Source organism: Anolis carolinensis, chromosome 6 (assembly GCF_035594765.1).
Source record: "Anolis carolinensis isolate JA03-04 chromosome 6, rAnoCar3.1.pri, whole genome shotgun sequence".
Classification (NCBI taxonomy): Eukaryota; Metazoa; Chordata; class Lepidosauria; order Squamata; family Dactyloidae; genus Anolis; species Anolis carolinensis.
In genome coordinates this window covers 17,149,331-17,170,861 of record NC_085846.1, presented here as the reverse complement: position 1 = coordinate 17,170,861, position 21,531 = coordinate 17,149,331, and the positions used below count along the sequence as shown (strand labels likewise).

The following is a 21,531-nucleotide window of genomic DNA, read 5'->3' as shown; positions in this document are numbered from 1 at the left end:
AGAAACAGATGGGAGAGATTGAAACAGTTGGATCTGAAGCACAGTTGGAAACAATATTGGGAATCACAGAAGGATTTAAAAAAATCCATATTTATAAATAAATTCTAATTCTCATTTTGATTGGGAGCCAGTTTTTTTTGTAAAGCTAATGGATCTTAATGGCACCTTCAGGAGCACACCGCCTCAAAATAATCAATGGAGGTGGTTAATAATAGTTAATATCTCAAAATAACCTACTGTTGCTAGGAAGGAAGTACATTTTTACCCATTTTACTCAGCTCAGAGGGAATGTGAAAGCTTGTAGGATAGGTCTACTCTAACTGGGACTAACCAGCAAGAGTTTATTCTAATTCTAGTCGTTAATGTTGTTATTTGCCTTAATAATGAATTGGCCTTCGAGGAAAAGGAATATATTCTCACAGTTCTCCAGAAAGTTGATCTTGGAGAGCGTTTCTGAAAGACTCAATGAATTCTGATGTCAGATACATGCCCTGGTTGAGATCCTACATCAGAGGTTGCAATGTGTAGATGATAAACAATGATGTTATTGAACAACACACAACTGGATCCTGAGCAAATACTCTTGTGAAATGAGAGCTCCCATTATGCATCAGCACACATCATAACAATGAAAGAGTTGCACAACAACCAAGCTGCTGAATTCAGTTGCACAATTGCTACATCTCCCCACCCCTCCTAAGAATAACAGTGTTACATAACCATGTGATTGAAAATCGGTTTGCAATGATTTAACAGGCTGCCAGCCCCTTTTTATTTCAATGCTGCTTATATCCAGGTAAGTTTTATCACTCAGGAAACAATGTGCATAATTGCATTAATAAGCTTTTCCAAACAAAGTCTTGATACTGGAAGAATTGCTAAGTTTTCTTTTATCTGTTGGAGTGTCTGATGTTTAAGAACAGAGCTATTTATGCTGCATTGTAGGTCAGTGGAACTACAAATTCATCAAATTGATCAAAACCACAAACCCCAAGCCAACTAACATAACAAGCAAGACTTCAGAAAGTTACTTTTTTAATAAGAGACAATTTCCAGAATCCCTGCTATCCTAACTTTTGAGAGTTTCTGGGATATCATTCAAAAAGCAACTACCTAGCTGTAATTCATATGGTACTTCTGAACCTGAAAAGCTAATCAAAGGCACTTTTATTATGAAAATATTGTGTAAGCCAAAAAAAAGTTAGGAAGGAGTGCAGCTCTGACGTGAAGGGAACAAGAGGGTTGCTCTGCCAGTGGGTTAATTATGTAAACTCCTTTAAATTATTTAATCAGCGAAGTTCGTTTCTAGTTAACAACTTCTGCTAAAATCGTTTACATCCTGCCTGCAATGGAAAAACTTTTTCCAACACTGCAGATATTTTAAAAATATTTTGTAGAACTGTAGAACTGTATTAAAAGTACAATAAAAATGCCGTACCACACCATATTCTTTCACAAATTTGGTATTTGTTGCAGATACTGGTATATCCCAGTGCAGTTTTTTTTAGTGCTTTGCAACAGCTTTTTGTGTTTCATATCAGTGAATTAAAGTTGTTTGAAACTTTACTAGAAAACTTGCATTTCTTTCTTCCTGTTTGCTTTTTACTTCCCAAAGAAATAATACTCAGCAGAATATTGCAAAATAAAACTTTGAAAAAAGTTGTACAAACAAAACTACAGATGGAGCAAACCTGCTGTCACTATTTGACTTAGAGTATCAAATTCCTAAAAAAACCAAAAACCAGCCTACATTGTTTTACGAAGTTTTTGTGATCCTCATGCTTGTAGCCTTTTCCTAACTTTTCTTTTCCTTGCCAGGCTTTGCTACTCCTTGCTGGTTCCACTCCCTCATAGCTGCCTGTAGGCAGAGTACAGAGTTCAAATAAAGATTGTGGAGATTTCCTTGGAATAGATAGCTATACAGAAACCGGTGCCGGGTGCTTGCTCTGTTTACCTGTGTTATGGGGGCCACTCGCTGGGGCATTTGCTCTGCTGGAAAGATCAGCCATGATTTCTTAGAGGCCCTGAGGACACTTCCTGCAGAAGACCATAAGGTAGGATTGTTGGGTGTGTTTGGATGAAAAATGGATATATGGCTAAAGGAAACTTCCCACGGAGATAGATTTGTATGTAAATCCTGGCAAATGTTTTTTGGTGGGGTGTTCTCTGTGGGAACCATGCTAAATGGTCTTTGTACCAACTGAAATTTCCAGTCTTGCTAGCATTCTCCATTTTTACAACAAATTCCTAAAATTATATGCTATCAATTGAAAAAGAAGATAGTGGTCAGGATGGAAATGGTAAGAGGCTGGGAGAGGGGAGCTTGTTTAACTGGTTTTCTTGTTCTGTAGGTGGTGGCTGTTGCATCTCATGATCTCCACCGGGCTCAGGAATTTGCCAAGATGCATGATATTCCAAAGGCTTATGGTTCTTACGAAGAATTGGCTCATGATTCTAGCATTGGTAAATGTCCATGCTCTCCTGAACACACTAGTCTCATCTAATGAAACAAAGGATTCTGCTGGGCTAAAACATCCCAAGGAAACAAACAATCCTTCTCTTTTCAAAAACTGATGCCAGGGAGTTGTGTATAACAGGCTATCCACTCCAGCAATATAAATCAGGTGCAATGCAGAGTATTCCACCCTAGAGATGTCCTCTCCTGCCTACTTGTAATACACTGCATCAAGGTGTTGATGGCACATAACCATTAGTCCTTATCAGAGAAGGTTGCCACAAATAGGAGTCCACTTGAAGGCACAAGGAAACATTTAAGTCACTCATACTTCTGACCTTTTTACAGATGTGATATATATAGGGGTGATACCTCCATACCATCTTTCAGCCACCCTCCTTTTCATTGAAGCTGGAAAAAATGTGCTCTGTGAAAAGCCATTTGGCATGAATGCTGCAGAAGTCAAGACAATGGTGAAGGCAGCTCAAGAAAAGAATGTCTTCCTAATGGAGGTAAGAGCCAAGATTGTCCCTTGTGGCATCAAGTGGAATCCATGTGGAGCATTCTTATAACCTGTGCCCTCTGGTTGTGCCCAATGATAAACGAGACATGAACTTGGGATACATTGCTAAAACTGAAGTAGACTATTCATATTGAGTTGCTTTAACGGGTTCATCATATACAGATAGAGCACCTCTTATCAGAAATTCTTAGGACCAGAAGTATTCCTTATTTTGTATTTTTTTCATATTTTGGAATGCCTGTATTTGCCATATACATACCACAATGAGATATCTTGGAGATGAGACCCAAGTCTAAACACAAAAATCAATTTATGTTTCAGATATGCCTTACTCATATAGCCCAAAGGTTTAATATACAATATTGTTAATATTTCTGTACATGATACAAAGTTTGTGCACATTGAACCATCAAAAAGCAAATGTGTCATTATCTCAGCCACTCATGTAGACCAATTTGGATTTCGGGGTGCTTAGTATGTGTACAAAATTCCTAACATTTCTGCTGTGCTTGAAATATTTCATACCAAGAGCATCTAGATTCCTGGAAGATGTGGACAACCCAGAAAGCATGCACATCAAGACCCGACTTGCTTATGAAGAACCTTGTTTTTCTAGGCTAGCAGTGACCAGTCAGACCTCTCAGAGTACATAAGAGTGACATTCTTTCCTTGGTTCCCAGCAGTTGTTTTGTAGTATTGTTCATTTGGGAAAGGGCTACTTTCTTTTTCTTGTATCAGCACTTCTCCTTCAATAGGAGCCTAATATTTAGAAAATATAAGGTAAAGGTAAAGGTTTCCCCTGATGTTAAGTCTAGTCATGTCTGACTTTGGGGGTTGATGCTCATCTCCATTTCTAAGCCGAAGAGCCGGCGTTGTCCGTAGACACCTCCAAGGTCATGTGGCCGGCATGACTGCATGGAGCACTGTTACCTTCCCACCGGAGCGGTACCTATTGATCTACTCACATTGGCATGTTTTCGAACTGCTAGGTTGGCAGGAGCTGGAGCTAACAGCGGCCGCTCACACCGCTCCCGGAGTTTGAACCAGGGACCTTTCGGTCTCCAGCTCATGCTTTAACGCACTTCGCCACCGGGGCTCCTTTAGAAAATATAGGTAGTGAAAAATGTTGTGCATGACCATAAATTGCTTTCCTAGTGATGCATCTAGGAGCACATGTCCTACTGTAAATTGTCATGGTACACTAGATCTTAGTGGGGGACACACACATAGAGAGCTCAGTGATTTCTGGACTAATTTTCTCAACTTGTCCCAGGCTTTCTGGACCCGTTTCTTCCCTGCTTCAGAGAAGATGCATTCCTTGCTGAAGCAAAGAGCCATTGGGGACGTGGTGGTGTTGCATGCTGAAATTGGAAGCCTACCAAGTGTTCCGTGGGGAGCGCAGAAAGAGCTTGGGGGAGGCGCGCTTCTAGCTGTGGGCCTCTACTGCGTCCAGTTGGCCTGTATGGTTTTCAACAGAGAGAAGCCGGAATCCATTGTGGCTTCAGGGTTCCTGTATGAAACAGGTTGGCCTTTAGTTGCATTTCCAGGCAAAATCAAACAGATCAGAGTGCACCATGTTCTATTTTCTCCTACATCCCTCAAGACAGTGTATAGCTCAGGTGTGGGAAAACTCCAGCCCTCCAGGTGTTTTGGACTTCAACTCCCACAATTCCTAACAGCTGGTAGGCTGTTAGGAATTGTGGGAGTTGAAGTCCAAAACACCTGGAGGGCTCAAGTTTGCCTATACCTGGTATAACTCTAAAGCAAGGTGGGAATGCGTAGAAGACTAGAGGACTGTATTTACCCCTCAGAGACCTTGGAGGTACCATTGCTGACCACTTCCACCTCCACAAACAATCAAAACATTTTTGCATCTAATGCACAAATTCTCAATTTAATATTATTATTCTGAATTGTTAATATATTTGGCCTTCCATATCAATGGATTTTGTATCCATGGATTTTGCCATTCAAGATATTCAAAACAAAACTTAGAAATCCTTGGCATTGCATAGTAAAATAGTATTAAAGATATCATTTTACTATAACATTGTATATGATGGGATTTCAGTGTCCATGGCAGGTTCTAAGGGCTCACTATATAATGTCAAATCTAGGTTTTCGTGTTAGCTATTCTCTTGTTTCCCCCCCCTTTTTTTTTGTTGTTGTCCATTAATGGAGGGTCTGTACTTAATATGTGATGTGTTACAAAATAGAGCTCCTGCAATTCCTAGTAGGTGATCTCTAGAGCTTTTACTGTATTTCAATACCTGGGGGGAAAGTGATCTCACTACAACTCCTACAAGGTATCTTTTAAAGGCCTGGAGGTATAAAGGAGGGCGATATGTCTGCTATGGGTCAACATCAAGGGAGCATGGAGGTAAAAAGATGATACAGCCAAAAACTATGGACACAGCCACAACTGAACAGTCATTGGGAGAGTAACTTTTTCGGACTCTAGTCATCCTAGCTGTTAGAGAATTCTGGAAATTGTAGTCCAGATGTCTAAGCTTTGTCATTGATATTGGTCCATCCCACAGGAGTGGATCACACAGCATCAATCATCTTAAACTACTCCGGTCAATGTCAGGCTGTCCTCACATACACCAGGAGGGCCAACCTACCGAATCGGGCGAGCATTTGCGGGACCAATGGAATAATTGAGGTAAATCCTTGGCAATGGAGAAGAGATTATAATGTGATCTTGGAGAAAAGGTGGATATATTGAATTCATTTGTTTTCTCCTTTTGAGGGCCAACCCAAGAAAAACTTATTTTCTGCAGCATAGTAATAAATTATGACCCTTCTTCAAAGAAAAAAAAAATGTAATACCAAAGCCCAGAAAATTATTTACGTGTTGTGAGCAGAACATCCCAGAGGTATATTTCCCTTTCTAAATCAATAAAAAAGTTTTTAAAAAAACCAATTAAGAATTTTTAACCTTTTGGTGGCATATGAAATTAAGCACATGTGAGGGCCAAATTGGGAGTCTAAAAGGATTGGATTCAGTCTTAGACCCTTAGGTTAGCCACCAAACCCAAAGGGTGCTCATCAATGGTTCCTCATCATCCTGGAAAGAAGTGACTACAAGTGGTCCTGGGCCCAGTTCTGGGTTTGGTCCTGGGCCCAGTTCTGTTCAACATCTTTATTAATTACTTCTGGGCACCACAGTTCAAAAGAGATATTGACAAGCTGAAAGGTGTCTAGAGGAAAGCAACTAAAATGATCAAAGGTCTGACAACCATGCCCTATGAGGAGCATCTTAAAGAACTGGGTATGTTTAGCCTGCAGAAGAGAAGGTTAAGAGGAGACATGATAGCCATGTATAAATATATGAAAGGGTGTCATAAGGAAGGGGGAGTAGGATTGTTTTCTGCTGTCCTGGAAACTAGGACTCGGAGTAATGGGTTCAAATTAAAAGGAAAGGAGATTCCTCCTGAACATTAGAAAGAACTTCCTCACTGTATGAGCTGTTCAACAGTTGCTCTCTGCCTCGGAGTGTGGCGGAAGCTCCTTCCTTGGAGGCTTTTAAACAGAGGCTGGATGGCCATCTGTCAGGGATACTTTGTGCTTTTCTTGCCTAACAGGGGGTTGGATTAGCTGGTCCATGTGGTCTCTTCCAACTCTATTCCTGAAATCGAGCTAGAATTTGGAGATCCTCATCCAATAGGAGAGAGACTGGAGACCCCCAAAAGGGTTCATTACCTTGGCAAGAAAGAGCCACTAGAATCAGAATTTCCCAGTTCCCAAATAAATCTCATCATAGGCCGAAGAAAGAACCACCGAGATGTTTAATGAGATCTAGCTGGAAAGGATGTCAACTGCAATTATTCGTCAAGAAGACATGACATACAACAGAATACAGTACACTTTATAGCAAAGAAATGGGGCAGTCAGGTTTTAATTTCCTGCTCCCGCCCCTTCAGCTGGCTTCTTGTTGATTGGTTGTCTTCATCAGCTGGAGGAGAGGCGCGAACACCTCACCCAATCAGAGAGCCAGCCCCGCTTCAGCCTCTCAGCCAATCAGGAGCAAGGGGGGGGGGGGTCTAAGCCATAAACAATGGACTGGAGAGCGGATTATGAATGAATCAAGATGACTAAAGTGTGCCTGATGGCTGTCGATTACTCTGGGGGTCCTCCAGACAGCCTGGTATTATTTCCAGCAATGAGAATATACATTTTGGGTCTGATGTGGCTGTCAGGATCTAGTTTTTCTAAAGATTGAATATGGATACAGATGGACAAGATCTTGACAGCAGTTTCGGTCAGTTGTGAAGACAAAGAGGAAAACTGTGGGGGCAACCTCAGCTTTCCGAACGCCAGTTGGTCCCCCCTTTGGAATGTGACAGGATTACCAAAGGGGGCACTCCCTTTCAGGTGGCCTGTTCCGATGCCTTTCAGGTGGCCTGTTCCGATGCCATTGTTATTGTCCGTGCAAAGAGTTCCTGGTTAAGTCTTTTTTGTTATGGGATTAATTTCTCCAGGGATTGAGGCTGGGGGTCACACAAAGGTGGCGCTTCACATTTCATAGTTCATATAGGGGACATGGGGAAAGGGAGACATATGAGGGATACATTCATAAAAGAAGAAATCATATCAACCCATCCCACCCACCAAGAAAGTCATGTATACATACATGGGGGAATGACATTGCAGCCAGGAAAGGTAATATGGGCAATAAGAAATAATAATAGTAATATAACAATAATAATAAATGGAAGGAACTCCATGGGGAGAATTTTGAGGTGAATCCAACGTCCCATGGAGCTGGTTGAAAGAAAAAGCAGGGTGGAGGGTAAGTTATAGTTTCCCAAGGGTTAGTGCAGCCCAGAATGGGTGCTGGGGGTAGAGAGGGAGAGATAGTGCCTTTGGGGCTCAAAGGGAGGGAAGAGGGAATCCCTAACCCCAGAATCAGAAAAGAGATATATAAAATAATACAAGCAATAGTGAAAGGGAGAAAAGATAAATTTTTGCTAAAGATTTGGCTACAACATGGCTGGGGGGGGGCGGTGTTAGTGGAGATGTTGAGAGAGAGAGAAATGACATGTAAGCAGATAGATGAAACAATTTTAGGTTTGAAATAGTTGCAACATTATAAAGTCACAACACTTGTTTTTCTGTTTTTTTCTCCTGCTACCCTAGAGATGATTAGATCAACCCAGATGTACAGAGATTCATGTTTTCTTCTGCCAGCTCAGACAATAGCTGGGTCGTTAGAGTTTTGGCCAAGCCAAAGGTCACTTTGTCTCATGCTACTTGGATCCCAACTTATTTTACTGGTCTACCTTGGTTTCACATATTTATATGTGAACCTTATTATAAATCATCTTTTTGTGCAAAAAGGGGGGTCTCTGTTCGGCACCATTCCCACATGATAAGATAGCATTATCATTTTAGGCATATCATTATTTATATAGTTAATACAGGACACAGATTCTATCTTTTACGTGGTGCATAAGGTTTTGATACTGCATAGTATTCTAGGTTTCCAATAAAAAACTAAAAAATGGAATACACAAATAATGCTCATCTATTCATCCAGGTTCCTACATGCAGTCTTTCCATTCTTTTCGTCAACTCTTAGCTTCTGTTGTAGTGATTTGAGCCTCTTACATTTCCCTGTGTTTCTTTTTCCATCCTGAAGTTTCCAAGTACTTTCTGGTGCCCAACCCAGCTGGCTGTCAATGGCCAAATGGAAGAGTTTCCTCTCCCTTTGCCATCCCAGAAGCTGAACTACCCCAACAGCACTGGCCTACGCTATGAAGCAGAGCACGTCCGACAATGCCTTCTTCAAGGTAAAACTCTCAGATCCTCCTGGAGTCAGTGATGGATACAGCTAAAGTTGTACATGGCAGATACTCTCAGCTCTTCTCCTGGTCCTTTCTTCTCCCTCTGCTTTTCTTTGCCTTTCAGGTCTGAAGGAGAGTCCCATTATGTCTCATGCTGACAGTGAACTGGTCCACTCCATCCTGGATGAAGTCCGGAGGCAAATAGGGGTGTCCTATCCACAAGACCACCCCTGATCTATCCTTCACTTGGCCTTTTAAGAGAAAGCAACAGAATGGCAAGTGAAGACCTTCAAAGTTATTCTCATTGAAAACTCCATTCCTACAAGTATGGAAGAAATCACTGTCAATAAAAGAGAAGTTTGTTGTTGTTTATGTGTGCCTTCAGTTTAATTGTGAATTATTCACCTGTAATTTTTTTGTATTCAAAATGGCTAGTAGTGATCATAAATATAAACAAATCAACTTTCATCTAGAGTTACCGCTTCATATTCATGATTGCAAATGAGGCTGGATCTACACTGCCAAATAAAATCCTGATTATCTGCTTTGAAATGGATTATATGTCAGTGTAGACTCATATAATCTAGTTCGAAGCAGATAATCTGGTTTGTATCTGGATTATATGGCAGTGTAGAAGGGGCCATAGTCACGATTTTGAAACTTGCCACAAATAAAATCACACAAAAATTACTTTTAGCAATATCAGCTGCATGACTTAATGTATTCTGGCAAACATTAATCATAAGCGTTTGACCTTTTCTTAGTATATCTCTTCTAGAACATGGCCATACAAGTCCGAAAACTCACAGCAATCCAATGCTGACTGTTTTGGAAAACAGGACAAACAGCTATTATACAATGTAAGGAAAAAGCGGTTCACAACTTTCCCATTGCAATAGTTTTGTGCTGCCTCTCTTCTCCCCTCCCACCCAATTAGGCCCTTTGTGACTAACTGGCCAGATGCCCAGCCCAGGTCATAGTTCAAGGTATTCAGGCTTAAATTTCTCACTCCTTCAGCCGCTGGCTCTGTTCCTTTGGTTTTCCTCCCCATTTGCCACCATGGGCCCCGCTCGCTGGGGGATCTGCTCTGCTGGGAAAATCAGCCATGATTTTCTCGTGGCCCTGAAAACCTTGCCACCAGAGGATCACAAGGTAGTGTATACATAGATTAGAAATATGCCGTGTGAGCTGATGAAGATCCTTGCTGCAAATAAAGGTGTGTCTACACTGTAGAATTAATGCAGTTTAAGTCCACTTTAACCGCCAGTGCTACTTGGAATTTCAATCTTTACCAGAGAAGGCTAAAGACCTTGTAAAATTAAAATGCACATGACTCCATAGCATTGACCCATGGCACTTAAAGTGGTATCAAACTCTGTTAATTCTCTAGTGCAGATTCCTCTTGGGTTAGTCCAGGCTAGTCTTTAAAGTATTGTGCCTAGATTGCTGAAAAGTGGGGTAGTGGGGTGATTCCCCAAGCAGTTTCTATAAGTTTGAAATGGGATTTGCTTTCTGTGTCTCTTTTGGACATTAAAGATTTAATATTTGTTGTGTGGCTTTCCGAGGCATGCAACCTTATCACAGTATTTTCTTGCCATTATTTGTTTAAGAGGTTCGTCATTGCCTTCCTCTGAGGTTGAGAGAGTGTGACTTTTCCATAGTCACTCTGAAGATTTTCTTGGTGGAGGTGGGATTAAAACCAGGGTTGAAGCTCTGCAAATCTCAGTCTGCGCAACTGGCAAATTTACTGGCAGGAATTACCTCTGGTAGCTACTGAACGTGCACACATGATGGGCATGCGCAGTTTTACTCCAAAGTCTAGTTTTAGAGCATGTGCTCGGTAGGTAGGCAGAAAAGGATTTGCTGTGCTGAATGAATTAACTATCTGAATGAAACCTGCCCTCTCCATCTTCAAGCAGATTGTTGGGAGACTTTTCCATATTAAAAATAAATGCTGTGATCAAGGAAGTGATTTAAAAAATCCAAATTTATAATGGTTCGTCAACCTCCAAAACTAGGTTAATTGGGGTAAGGACATTAACAATGTTCAAGTCCTCCACCCAATTATGTGTCTACACCAGGGGTCCCCAAACTAAGGCCCGGGGGCCGGATGCGGCCCTCCGAGGTCATTTACCTGGCCCCCGCCCTCAGTTTTATAATATAATATATTGTATATACATATAATATTGATAATAATATTGTAATAATATATAACACTAATAATAATACCATATAATAATATTAATTATATATTCTATATTACTTATAATATTACTAATAATATTACAGTATAGTGGTATAGTTCAATATAGTAATATATAATGCTAATATTGTGCTATGCTAATAATATAATAAATTGTATGTACATATAATTTGTAAGCCATTCTGAGTCCCCTTTGGGGTGAGAAGGGTGTGATACAAATGTAGTAAATAAATGCAGTAAATAAATAATAAATAAATGTTAGACTTAGGCTCACCCAAAGTCTGAAATGACTTGAAGGCACACAACAACAACAACAACAACAACAACCCTAATTAACTTGACTATCTCATTGGCCAGAAGCAGGACCACACTTCCCATTGAAATCCTGATAAATGTATGTTGGTTAAAATTGTTTTTATTTTTAAATATTGTATTCTTTCGTTGTTCTTCTTCTTGTTGTTGTTTTTGCACTACAAATAAGACATGTGCCGTGTGCATCGGAATTTGTTTGTATTTTTTTCTAATGATAATCCGGCCCCCCAACAGTCTGAAGGATTGTGGACTGGCCCTCGGCTTAAAAAGTTTGAGGACCCCTGGTCTACACTATAGAATTAATGCTGTTTGACCGCACTTTAACTGCCATAGCTCAATGCAATGGAATCATGGGATTTGAAGTTCGGTGAGACACTGACACATTGGCACAGACCTTGTAAAACTATAGCTCCCATGGTTCCATAACATTCAGCCATGGCAGTTAAAGTGGAGTCAAACTGCATTAATTCTCCAGTGTAGATGCACCATAGGATGTGATAAAAAGCAGTTGAAAATTGGGCATATGGAGGACTAATTGGGGTTGTCCCTACCATAATTTTCAGATTATTTTTTGTGTGTGTGCCTTCCGGTGATTTCCAGTGTATGGCACCCCTAAAGCAAGCTTATCACAGGGTTTTCTTGGCAAGATTTATTCAGAAGGGGCTTGCCTTTGTCTTCTCTAAAACTGAGAGACTGTCACTTGTTCAAGGTCACCCAGTGGGTTTCTGTGGTGGAGCAACCCTGGTCTCCCATAGTCATAGTCCTACACTATAATCAATATCCCATGCTGGCTCTTTTAAACGGATCAACTGGATATCAAAAGGGGTATTTAAATCAACCAATAAATGCTGGAGGGTTTGAACAAGTGTGATGAAGATTTTCCTTCCGGTAAATCTATCCCAAACTATTTAATTTAACCTTTCCCTGGCCCCTATTACTTCCAGGTGGTGGCAATTGCTTCTCGAGACCTCAGCCGGGCTCAGGAATATGCCAAGAATCACAGCATCCCCAAGGCATATGGTTCCTATAAAGAACTGGCTGAGGATCCAGATGTTGGTTAGCATACTATATCAAAACCCAGGGGCTCTTGAAAAGAGAAAGGATTGTTGTTGTGATTGTTGTTCAATTATGGAGACCCTAAGGCAACCCTATAATGGTCATTTTCTTGCCAGAGAGAGATTTGTCTTTGCCTCCTTCTAAATCCTGGGGTTTGTAGTTTGGAACTCTCTGGCTGAGGATTTTAAATAACACTCTATAAACTAGAACTCCCAGGAGTCCATAAAATGACAGTTAAAGTGGAATCAAACTGCCATAATTACATTATGTGCCAGTTATAACTACATTGCTAAAATGGTGAAGTTATTCCCCATGATAGTACAATAGCAGCACAGTAGACTCTCAGGCCCCTTCCACACAGCTGAATAAAACCCCATATTATCTGCTTTGAACTGGAACATATGGCAGTGTGGACTCAGATAGCCCAATTCAAAGCAGATATTGTGGGATTTTCTGCCTTGATATTCTGGCATATAGGGATGTGTGGAAGGGCCCTCAAATAATTGGAATTTTCAAGCAACTGGCAGAAAAATTGATTGGATTAAGGCTCTTGTACAAGGTCTGATGGATGATTGGCATATATATTTGGCGTTGCACTGTGTTAAATCTTTTATATATTGTATTTTATTATGTTTTTAACTATTTTAACTGTTTTATTATTTTATTGTATTATGATAAACTGGTAGTGATCCTGCCAGCTGTGTAAGCCGCCCTGAGTCCCCTAGGGGAGAAGGGCGGGGTAGAAATATCGGAAATAAATAATAAATAATAAATAAATAAATATCAAAGAAATGCTTTCAATGAAAGCTATTTTTATAATATAGTAAAACTACTAGATTAGGTTTGCATTTATTTCTCTTTATTTGCTTTTAATTACTGTATTTCAGTATGAATGCCAGTCAATAGAGTTTATAATATGATATACTATTAGATCTGTTTTTAATAGCCACTCTCAAGGAACCAGAATATACATTTATCTGGTATCCAGCATTTATCCTCATGGATGTTGCTTTACTAAGAGTCTACTGTATAATAAACCTGCCTCTTTGTTATTGCAAGAAATAAATCAATTACAATAAATTGTTTTATTTACTTCCAAGGTCTTGCTGGAACTTATCAGCAGAAGTGAAAGAAGCTCAAGGGGAGTAATAGAAGGTGAAAGAGGCCTCTGAAGATCTTTCCTTTCCCTTTCTCATTCACCGCTTTTAGGACAGAAAGATGGGCTGAATGTTTCTTTATGGCAAAGCTCAGCTTGAGAGATTTCTTAGCTTCCTTTATTTTCACAGATGTGGTATATGTGGGAGTGATACACCCTTATCACCTTCCAGTCACCCTCCTCTTCATCCAGGCTGGGAAAAATGTGCTTTGTGAGAAACCACTGGGCATGAATACTGCTGAGGTCAAGGCAATGGTGCAGGCAGCTCGGGAAAAGAACGTTTTCTTTATGGAGGTAAGCAGAGAACCTTTGCAAGACAGTTCTCATGGTCTTCCAACTGACTTGGATAGTCACGCTGGCTAGGATACGCTGGCTGTTGTAGTCTACAATCCTCATTTTTCCAAGCTATACATAAATGGTGGGTCCACCTATGATGGAGCACCATCTTGCTTAGCATGGTTTGTGGTGCTGCAGCAGAAAAGGCCAATGATCTCCTTTGGGTAGCATCGACTGTTTCTTTATGTAGAGTCTATTGTACTGGACACTGTAGACTTGGAAAAGGTACAAGAAATAGACCTAGAAAAATCACATAGCTTGAGGTTGTCTCAGACTAATTTCTTCATTTTCTCCATCAGGCTTTCTGGACCCGTTTTTTCCCAGCTTCGGAGAAAATCCGTTCCCTGCTGAGGCAAAGTGTGGTGGGAGACGTGGTGGTATTACATGTTGAATTTGGTATACCTCTGCTCTCAGTCCCCAGGTGTGTGGAAAAGGAGCTTGGGGGTGGTGCCTTGCTGGATATCGGCATCTACTGTGTCCATTTGGCTTGTATGGTCTTCAATGGAGAGAAGCCACAATCCATTGTGGCCACAGGATTCTTGCATGACACAGGTTAGTGCTTGCTGAGTATATCATTAGACCTGTATAGAGCAGATGAGAGTCCATTGTGATTTACTGGATTCACACTGAAGTTTCCTTTTGATCTAGTCAAAATGTCAGACAGTGATTACTCTTGTTTTACAATTTAGAATCAAAATTGCATTACATGCAACAGTGTAGACTCGTATAATGCAGTTTAACTGCATTATATGAATCTACACTGACCATATAATGGAATTTCAAATTGCATTATATGGCAATGTAGATGGGGCCCAAGCAGCTGAAAAGAGATTAACACAAGGTTCACTTTAAGTTCTGTAACATTTATTCATGTAGGTAGAATCATTCAGAAATTTAGCAGTGAACCCCAGTCTATCTTGAATAAGTCAGCATAATTCCTGCACTCAAAAAGTTGGTGAATGCTTACCTTGAAAGACATGGACAGTTGAATGTGTTTATTTTCCCCCTCCAGAAGTAGATAAAATGGCATCAATCATCCTGAACTATTCAGGCCAACGACAGGCTGTCCTCACCTACAGCATGGCGAACCGACTGCCGAATCGAGTAACCATTAGTGGCACCAATGGATTAATTGAAGTAAGTCCTAAACTGCAGGAACCAAGGGGTTGAAGAGTAATTTGTTGTTTAGAGACAAGACAAGAATTCAAGATATTGGACAAGAATTCAAGATATTGCCCTAAGGCAACATTAAACAGCTTGGAATGTGGTTACCAAGATCTCTAGATCTCTTAAACATATCCAAACCCACAGCTTCCTTTTGATGGCTTTCTTCTTTTCAACTTTCCTTATTAAACCACTTGATATATCTCTTCAACTTTTCTTATTAAACCACATGACATTTACGATGATGATTTCTACAAGGGCTGAAGATTTTTACTGTCTTGTTGCCTCATTGGTTTTCATTGTGGCTTCTTTTTTTAAAATGACATTTTAGAGGATTTTCTTTGGTCCCCTGGAAAGATAGAATAAAAATGTAAATATACTGGGTATTTCAAAAAGATCAACTGATTTTAAATTGCTACAGCTTTGAAACTGGGTCCTGCTCTAAGTCTCTTCAAGAGAAAAAATACAAATATTGTTATTTAATAATAATAATTTTAATATACAGATTCCAACAGATTTCTGGTGCCCACAGAAGTTGGTCATCAATGGGCAGAAGGAAGAGTTCCCTCTTCCCTCTCCATCCCAAAAACTGAACTTTAATGGCAGCACAGGTCTACGCTACGAGGCAGAGCATGTCAGGCAATGTCTTCTGAAAGGTAAGAGCCCAAACTGTATCCATGGGTAGAATTCTTCACTGTAGAATTAATGCGGTTTGATACCACTTTAACTGCCATGGCTCAGTATTATGGAATCAAGGCATTTGTAGTCCGCTGATGCACCAGCACTCTTTGGTAGAAAAGGTTAAAAACCTTGTAAAACTACAACTCTCAGGATTCCATAGCATTGAGTCATGGCAGTTAAAATGGTTTTTAACTGCATTATTTCTACAGTATAGATCAGACATGGGCAAACTCCAGCCCACCATGTACTTAGGAGTTGGAGTCCAAAATGCCCAGTGTGCCAAAATTTGCCCATGCCTGGTGTAGATGCACCCCAATTGTGTTGTGCAGATGGATGTGAACAAAGCAGACAGCTTGACCTTTTCTTGTTTCTTTCTTTTACTTCTCTTAGGCCTGAAGGAGAGCCCTGTCATGTCTCATGCAGACAGTGAGCTTATTCATTCCATCCTGGATGAAGCCCGGAGGCAGCTGGGAGTATCCTATCCTCAAGACTGTTCCTGATCCATGCTGGAGTTTGCTCTCTATGCTCTCTCTTATCCCAAGATTATTCCCAGTGCCGTGAACATGGGGGTCAATTAGTCAAATTGCAAGAGTTGATTACACAGTTTGGAATTTGCAAATAAGTTCCAAGCAGCTTTCTGTTTGTAATATATTGTATTTCTTCAATTCTAAGCTGCATTTCCCCCACATAAACATTTCAAAAAGCAAGGTGTGACTGGATGCCTCTTGACTAGAGCTTAGATCCACTTTAAATCCGGTTTCTGTCTCCTGCAGAATTCTGGGGTTTGTAGTTCAGTGAGACCCAGGACCTGTCTGGCTGAGCTGTTTAAAGCCCCCTCCCTAAAGTGGATTTAAAGTGGATCCAAACTCTTGTGTGATGGCGTCATTAGCATCATAAGTGTTATATATTTCTGTTAGTGGTACTGTAATTACTGTGCTTTTTGCAATCAGTGGCAACTCAGAATTGAAGAAATATGGAAATTCTCACCCCTGGACAGCAAACTGTAAAATAAAGTAAAGCTAACATTGCCTTCCTACCACAATTTGTTGTGTTTTTAATGGTTTTTAGTGCGTATTTTACGCCTTTTTCTCACACTTATGTTTTAACTGGCGACTTCTCTGACTGAGCGACTGAATATTAATGACGATTGAGTGTATTTACACCGAGCGTACCTACACTGTAGATTTAATGCAGTTTGACATCACTTTAACTGCCATGGAATCCTGGGATTTTGCCCTCAGTTTGGTGAGGCACCAGCAGTCATTGGCAGGGAAGACTAAAGACTTTTAAAACTACAACTCCCATGGTGCTACAGCAGTTGAAACTGTATCAAACTTTAATGATCCAATATCTCAATGTAAAATTAATTTTAAAATGTACATAGAGGAAGCTAATAGATTGAAGGCAAGGAGAAAACTGATATTAATTTGGAACTTATAATATCTTTATATGTACTATTCAAATAGAAGACTGTGACCCCTTATTGAAAATATATTGTCTGAGAAATGATTATGAAAGATTAATAGATGAAGGTATTGCACTGTATGCAACAAACACTTGCAATGTATGTATATTTGAATGAATTAAAATAAATAAATATCAAGAAATAAAAAGCTGTATCAAACTTTTATTCTACGGTGTAGATCAGGCCTGGAAAAACTTCGCCCCTCCAGGTATTTTGGACTTCAACTCCAAAATTTACTCATGCCTGTCCTATACCGGTCTTCTACACTGCCATATTGTTTTGTAACCTGCCTCGAGCCATGAGGAGAGGCGGGTAAGAAATAAAATTATTATTATTAAACACAATTCAACTGCACTGCTTGACTAGCAAGCAAAAGGTAGGCTCTAAAATAAACATCATATTGATAGCGGAGACCCCCGCTTTTAAATTCATCTGGCCTGCTGCGGGGAGTTCCACAGATCCGGATCACCAACGGAGCGGGAGAGTGCGCGGACCACAACGAATTATTATTGGTTTCTTTTATCACTCTCCCCCCCCAACCCTAACATTGTAACTAATCCCCCAATAAAAGTATCCCCTTTTATCTTGAAACTCTCTCCAGTGGTTACTTTGTATCCCTTTCTCTGTCTCCTGCACGGAAAACCTCTCTCCTTTCTTCCACTAACCCAGCCGCTGTTCCAACCCTGGCGGGAAGCCTTCCGCGCTCTCCCTGCCATTGAGTAACATAGGGGACGGAACAATTTGACCCATAACTTTCTCAAAAATATTCCAAGCATGCCTATCTTTTATATTTAACACTTTTTAAGACTCCTGGTCCCGGGACAACCAACAGCGCCTGGATTGGTCCATTCTAAAACTTCGAAACAGCTGACTGTCAAAAAAGCCGGTTCCAATTGCAGCCCCGCGCCGCTTCTCAGCTCCCGCGGCTGGCAGGATGCCTTTTCGGGGACACAAGTTTCTCCCAGGGCTACTGGTAGGGGGCTGCCATTACCTGGGAGAGAAATGTAGTTTCTTCAAGGACCAGCTGCGATCCCCATAATGGCAAGGACTCCTGAACGGACTTCTTCGGTTCATTCATTCATTTTTATGAATGAACAGGATTCCTCACTCATATACTCTTGCTGGACTCCCAAGGACAGAAATCAAGCTGAGCTGCTTATGGACTTTTCATGAATTGTATGCTTATATGTTTATGAAATATTGGAATCAATTCTTTATTAACTGTTTAGCCAAATGTAACTTGGTCTGTGGGTTCCCTGGAAGACCCCCAAACTCATATATTTCCCTTATATATATATTATATTACAGAAAAACCTGTTTTTTTTTAAACTGGAGGGAATCTGAATTTCCTCCCTGTTCTCAGAAAAACCGCAATATGGCTGAATTGCTCACCCCCAGCATGCATTTCCATTCATAACTCACTCAATTTTGCACCAAGAATCACCCCAATTCATATTTATGTCTAAAATAGTCTAATCTTTAAAATACAACCAACAGAGGTAATTTTTGACCATTTCTTCTCTGATCATCAGCTGATTGTCAAACTGCGTTCCTTGCCAAAATCGCCTCCCGCTTTGCGCTATTAGCGCAGGAATGGAAAATAAGCTATAAATGTTAATATTTAGTGCTTTTTTCGGTAATTTTGGGTGGAAATTGATAAGATATGATTTTCCATATTCCCTAGTATATTTTAATCAATGAAGGCATAGCCTGAACTCTAGCTGACCCCGGAAATTCCTGCCTTCCCTCACCCTAGATCCTGGGCTTCACACATATAAGAAGGTAAACTGTCACCATAAAGATTTAATCTATGTTGCATCTGCATGGCCCATAGCCAGAGATTGACCCCCCCTAGATCAGAGCAGTCCCTGGGGTGATAAAGTCTCATATGGTAATGTTGATCACAATCCCATCCTGGACCCCTGGGGAGCCAAAAGAAGACTTCCCGCTGGTCCTGCCACCATAATCCCATAGTGTCAATATTAACTGACATCTCTGCCACACCTTAAGGTGTTCATGAACTGTGTAAAGGACCCTGGACATCCCAAATGACCCTATTCAAAAACAGCAATAATCTTAAGATTATCTTGGAAGGCGCTAGCCTTGGGTAATCACTTTGCATAAGATAACCCCAAATGATTCATTCACCAGAACCCATTGTCTAGATGACTCCCGCCTTCCCCAACCTGATTGGCCCTGGCAGAGGCGAAGGTTGTTCCTCATTGGCCGAGGCGCGGGGCAGAGAACCAAGCTCCCGCCTAGTGTGGCGCCCTCGACCTATCAGAAGCCAGATTGGGCAGAGGGACAGGGCGGGAGATTCAAGCAGACTTCAAACTTAGAAATGTATAAAATGGCTTTATTTTCAATGTATTGTTACATCTCGCATGGCGATCTATTGCGGCGGATGTCCTTTTCAGCTGAATTGCTTTAATAAAATGCCTTGGCAGTTTTTCCTTCAACTTGGCAGAGTCTTTTCCTTTCGGTCTCAGGTAAATTTATATTCCGGGTTATTTTCTGCTTCCCTAACGGCTCACCAAGGTTCGTTCTCTCATCGGAGGAGCGGTCGGATCTCCCTCACAGGGCAGATCCCTGCTAAATCGCGGTCTCGATAATAATATGAAAGCTAACAGGCACAACCTGGGGATCACAACAACACACAGTGAAGACATCTGCCCTTGCATTTGCTACTCTGCTACTGAATATGCATGCTCAGTGTGGAATACATCTCACCACATTAAAACAGTGAATGTGGCTCTTAATGAGACATGCTGCATCATCACAGGATGTCTAGGCCCCACACCACTGGAAAAATTCTAGTGTCTAGCTGGCATTGCACCACCTGACATTCGCCGGGAAGTAGCAGCCAGGAATGAAAGGACCAAGGCATTGAGATCTCCAGCCCATCGCCTGTTCGGGTATCAGCCAGCACGCCAATGCCTTAAATCAAGAAACAGTTTTCTAAGATCTACAGAGATACTTGCAGGAACACCTTAGCAAGCGAGAGTCCAAAAGTGGCAGGCTAAAACCTGGAACCTCAATCAGTGGCTGACGCCGGATGAGAGACTCCCTCCTGGGCACACAGAAGACAGAAAGGCACTGGAAGTGGAAGGCACTGAACAGACTGCACTCTCGCATCACAAAATACAGAGCCAACTTTAAGAAACGGGGCTACAAAGTGGAATCCACGACATGCGAGTGTAGAGAAGAGCAAACCACAAACCACCTACTACAATGCAGTCTGAGCCCTGCCACATACACAATGGAGGACCTTTTTACAGCAATACCAAAGGCACTCCAAGTAGTCAGCTACTGGTCAAAGCACTTTTAGTACAATGCCAAGATGTGTTTTTTTTAGCTTTGTGTTTTCACATACATTACAACTTGTACACTCTGTTTGCTTCTGACACGATAAATTAAAAAAAACTGCATTATATGAGTCTACACTGCCTGTATAATGCAGGTTCAAACTGCATGTGTTGATAGGGCCACAGCAATAACAACAACAACAACAACTTTATTTATATCCCACCCTATCCCCCCCAGGGGACTCAGGGCGAGATACCACAGTTTTCAGTGAACATTCAATGCGGTGAGAAGCTGAACAAAGGCAAAAATAACCAACCCCCCCCCCCCCCCACCAAATCCCAAAAATAAATCCACATCTACTTCAAAAACAGTAACACATTATACTGCAATATTACTAGCAATATTATATATAACATACAATTAACATATTCTTATATTGTACCATATTATTATACCACAATATATATAATACACTACCAGTACATTATACTATTAGTATTATATAACACAGTATAGTCTCACTTATCCAAGGTTCTGGATTATCCAAGGCATTTTTGTAGTCAATATTTTCAATATGTTGTGATATTTTGGTGCTAAATTCGTAAATACACTAATTACAACATAACATTACTGTGTATTGAACTACTTTTTCTGTCAAATTTGTTGTATAACATGATGTTTTGGTGCTTAATTTGTAAAATCATAACCTAATTTGATGTTTAATAGGCTTTTCCTTAATCCTTCCTTATTATCCAAGATATGCACTTATCCAAGTTTCTGTCACCTGTTTAGCTTGCATAAGTGAGACTCTACTGTGCATTGTACCATAAGTTGTAGTATATACAATATATTATATTACAACGCTATTAATATTAGATACAATATACCAGCACTATTACATTACAATGATATTATTATACAGTACCTATGGCAATGGTTTGGTCCTAAAAGCTTTTGGACTTCAGTTCCCATAATTCCAAACAATTGAGTAAGCCAGCTAAGGCTTCTGGGAGTTGAAGTCTTCAAGGTTGGAGCGTTCAGTCTAGCTAGGCCTCAATAGTGGCTGTAAAAGAGGGGGTAAAGCT

The 21,531-nt window shown here is 40.6% G+C and overlaps 2 protein-coding genes and 1 long non-coding RNA gene across 4 annotated transcripts; 2 read left to right on the top strand and 1 right to left on the bottom strand.

The window, feature by feature from the left end:
- The first annotated feature begins 20 nt into the window (after nucleotides 1-20).
- On the top strand, nucleotides 21-9,139 carry LOC100560929 (trans-1,2-dihydrobenzene-1,2-diol dehydrogenase). The gene is made up of 8 exons (XM_062984131.1): nucleotides 21-796; nucleotides 1,819-2,054; nucleotides 2,352-2,463; nucleotides 2,804-2,967; nucleotides 4,252-4,501; nucleotides 5,519-5,643; nucleotides 8,623-8,773; nucleotides 8,892-9,139. The coding sequence occupies exons 2-8, from the start codon at nucleotides 1,962-1,964 to the stop codon at nucleotides 8,999-9,001; spliced, it is 1,005 nt and encodes a 334-aa protein (XP_062840201.1). The 5' UTR covers nucleotides 21-796; nucleotides 1,819-1,961; the 3' UTR covers nucleotides 9,002-9,139.
- On the bottom strand, nucleotides 6,752-21,530 carry LOC107983338 (uncharacterized). Of its 2 annotated transcripts, none has more exons than XR_001730778.2 (3): nucleotides 21,372-21,530; nucleotides 14,798-14,979; nucleotides 6,752-14,411 (listed from the first exon to the last, which is right to left on the bottom strand). It is a non-coding gene; the product is annotated as an uncharacterized LOC107983338 (long non-coding RNA). The 2 variants fall into 2 exon arrangements; XR_010007174.1 differs by having other exon boundaries at nucleotides 14,798-15,343; nucleotides 21,372-21,508.
- On the top strand, nucleotides 9,728-17,465 carry LOC100562900 (trans-1,2-dihydrobenzene-1,2-diol dehydrogenase). The gene is made up of 7 exons (XM_003226197.4): nucleotides 9,728-9,919; nucleotides 12,227-12,338; nucleotides 13,625-13,788; nucleotides 14,130-14,382; nucleotides 14,843-14,967; nucleotides 15,500-15,650; nucleotides 16,066-17,465. Exons 1-7 carry the CDS (start codon nucleotides 9,728-9,730, stop codon nucleotides 16,173-16,175), a joined length of 1,107 nt encoding a protein of 368 aa, XP_003226245.2. The 3' UTR covers nucleotides 16,176-17,465.
- Nucleotide 21,531: the final 1 nt, after the last annotated feature.

What these genes read in the sequence shown, in the direction of transcription:
- LOC100560929 (XM_062984131.1), top strand. Translation starts at nt 1,962, where the DNA reads ATGGGGGCCACTCGCTGGGGCATTTGCTCTGCTGGAAAGATCAGCCAT. An exon ending in TTCCTGCAGAAGACCATAAG is followed by an intron (nt 2,055 to 2,351) that starts GTAGGATTGTTG and finishes CTTGTTCTGTAG; the next exon opens with GTGGTGGCTGTTGCATCTCA. An exon ending in AGAATGTCTTCCTAATGGAG is followed by an intron (nt 2,968 to 4,251) that starts GTAAGAGCCAAG and finishes AACTTGTCCCAG; the next exon opens with GCTTTCTGGACCCGTTTCTT.
- LOC100562900 (XM_003226197.4), top strand. Translation starts at nt 9,728, where the DNA reads ATGCCCAGCCCAGGTCATAGTTCAAGGTATTCAGGCTTAAATTTCTCA. An exon ending in AGGATTCTTGCATGACACAG is followed by an intron (nt 14,383 to 14,842) that starts GTTAGTGCTTGC and finishes TTCCCCCTCCAG; the next exon opens with AAGTAGATAAAATGGCATCA. An exon ending in CAGGCAATGTCTTCTGAAAG is followed by an intron (nt 15,651 to 16,065) that starts GTAAGAGCCCAA and finishes TACTTCTCTTAG; the next exon opens with GCCTGAAGGAGAGCCCTGTC.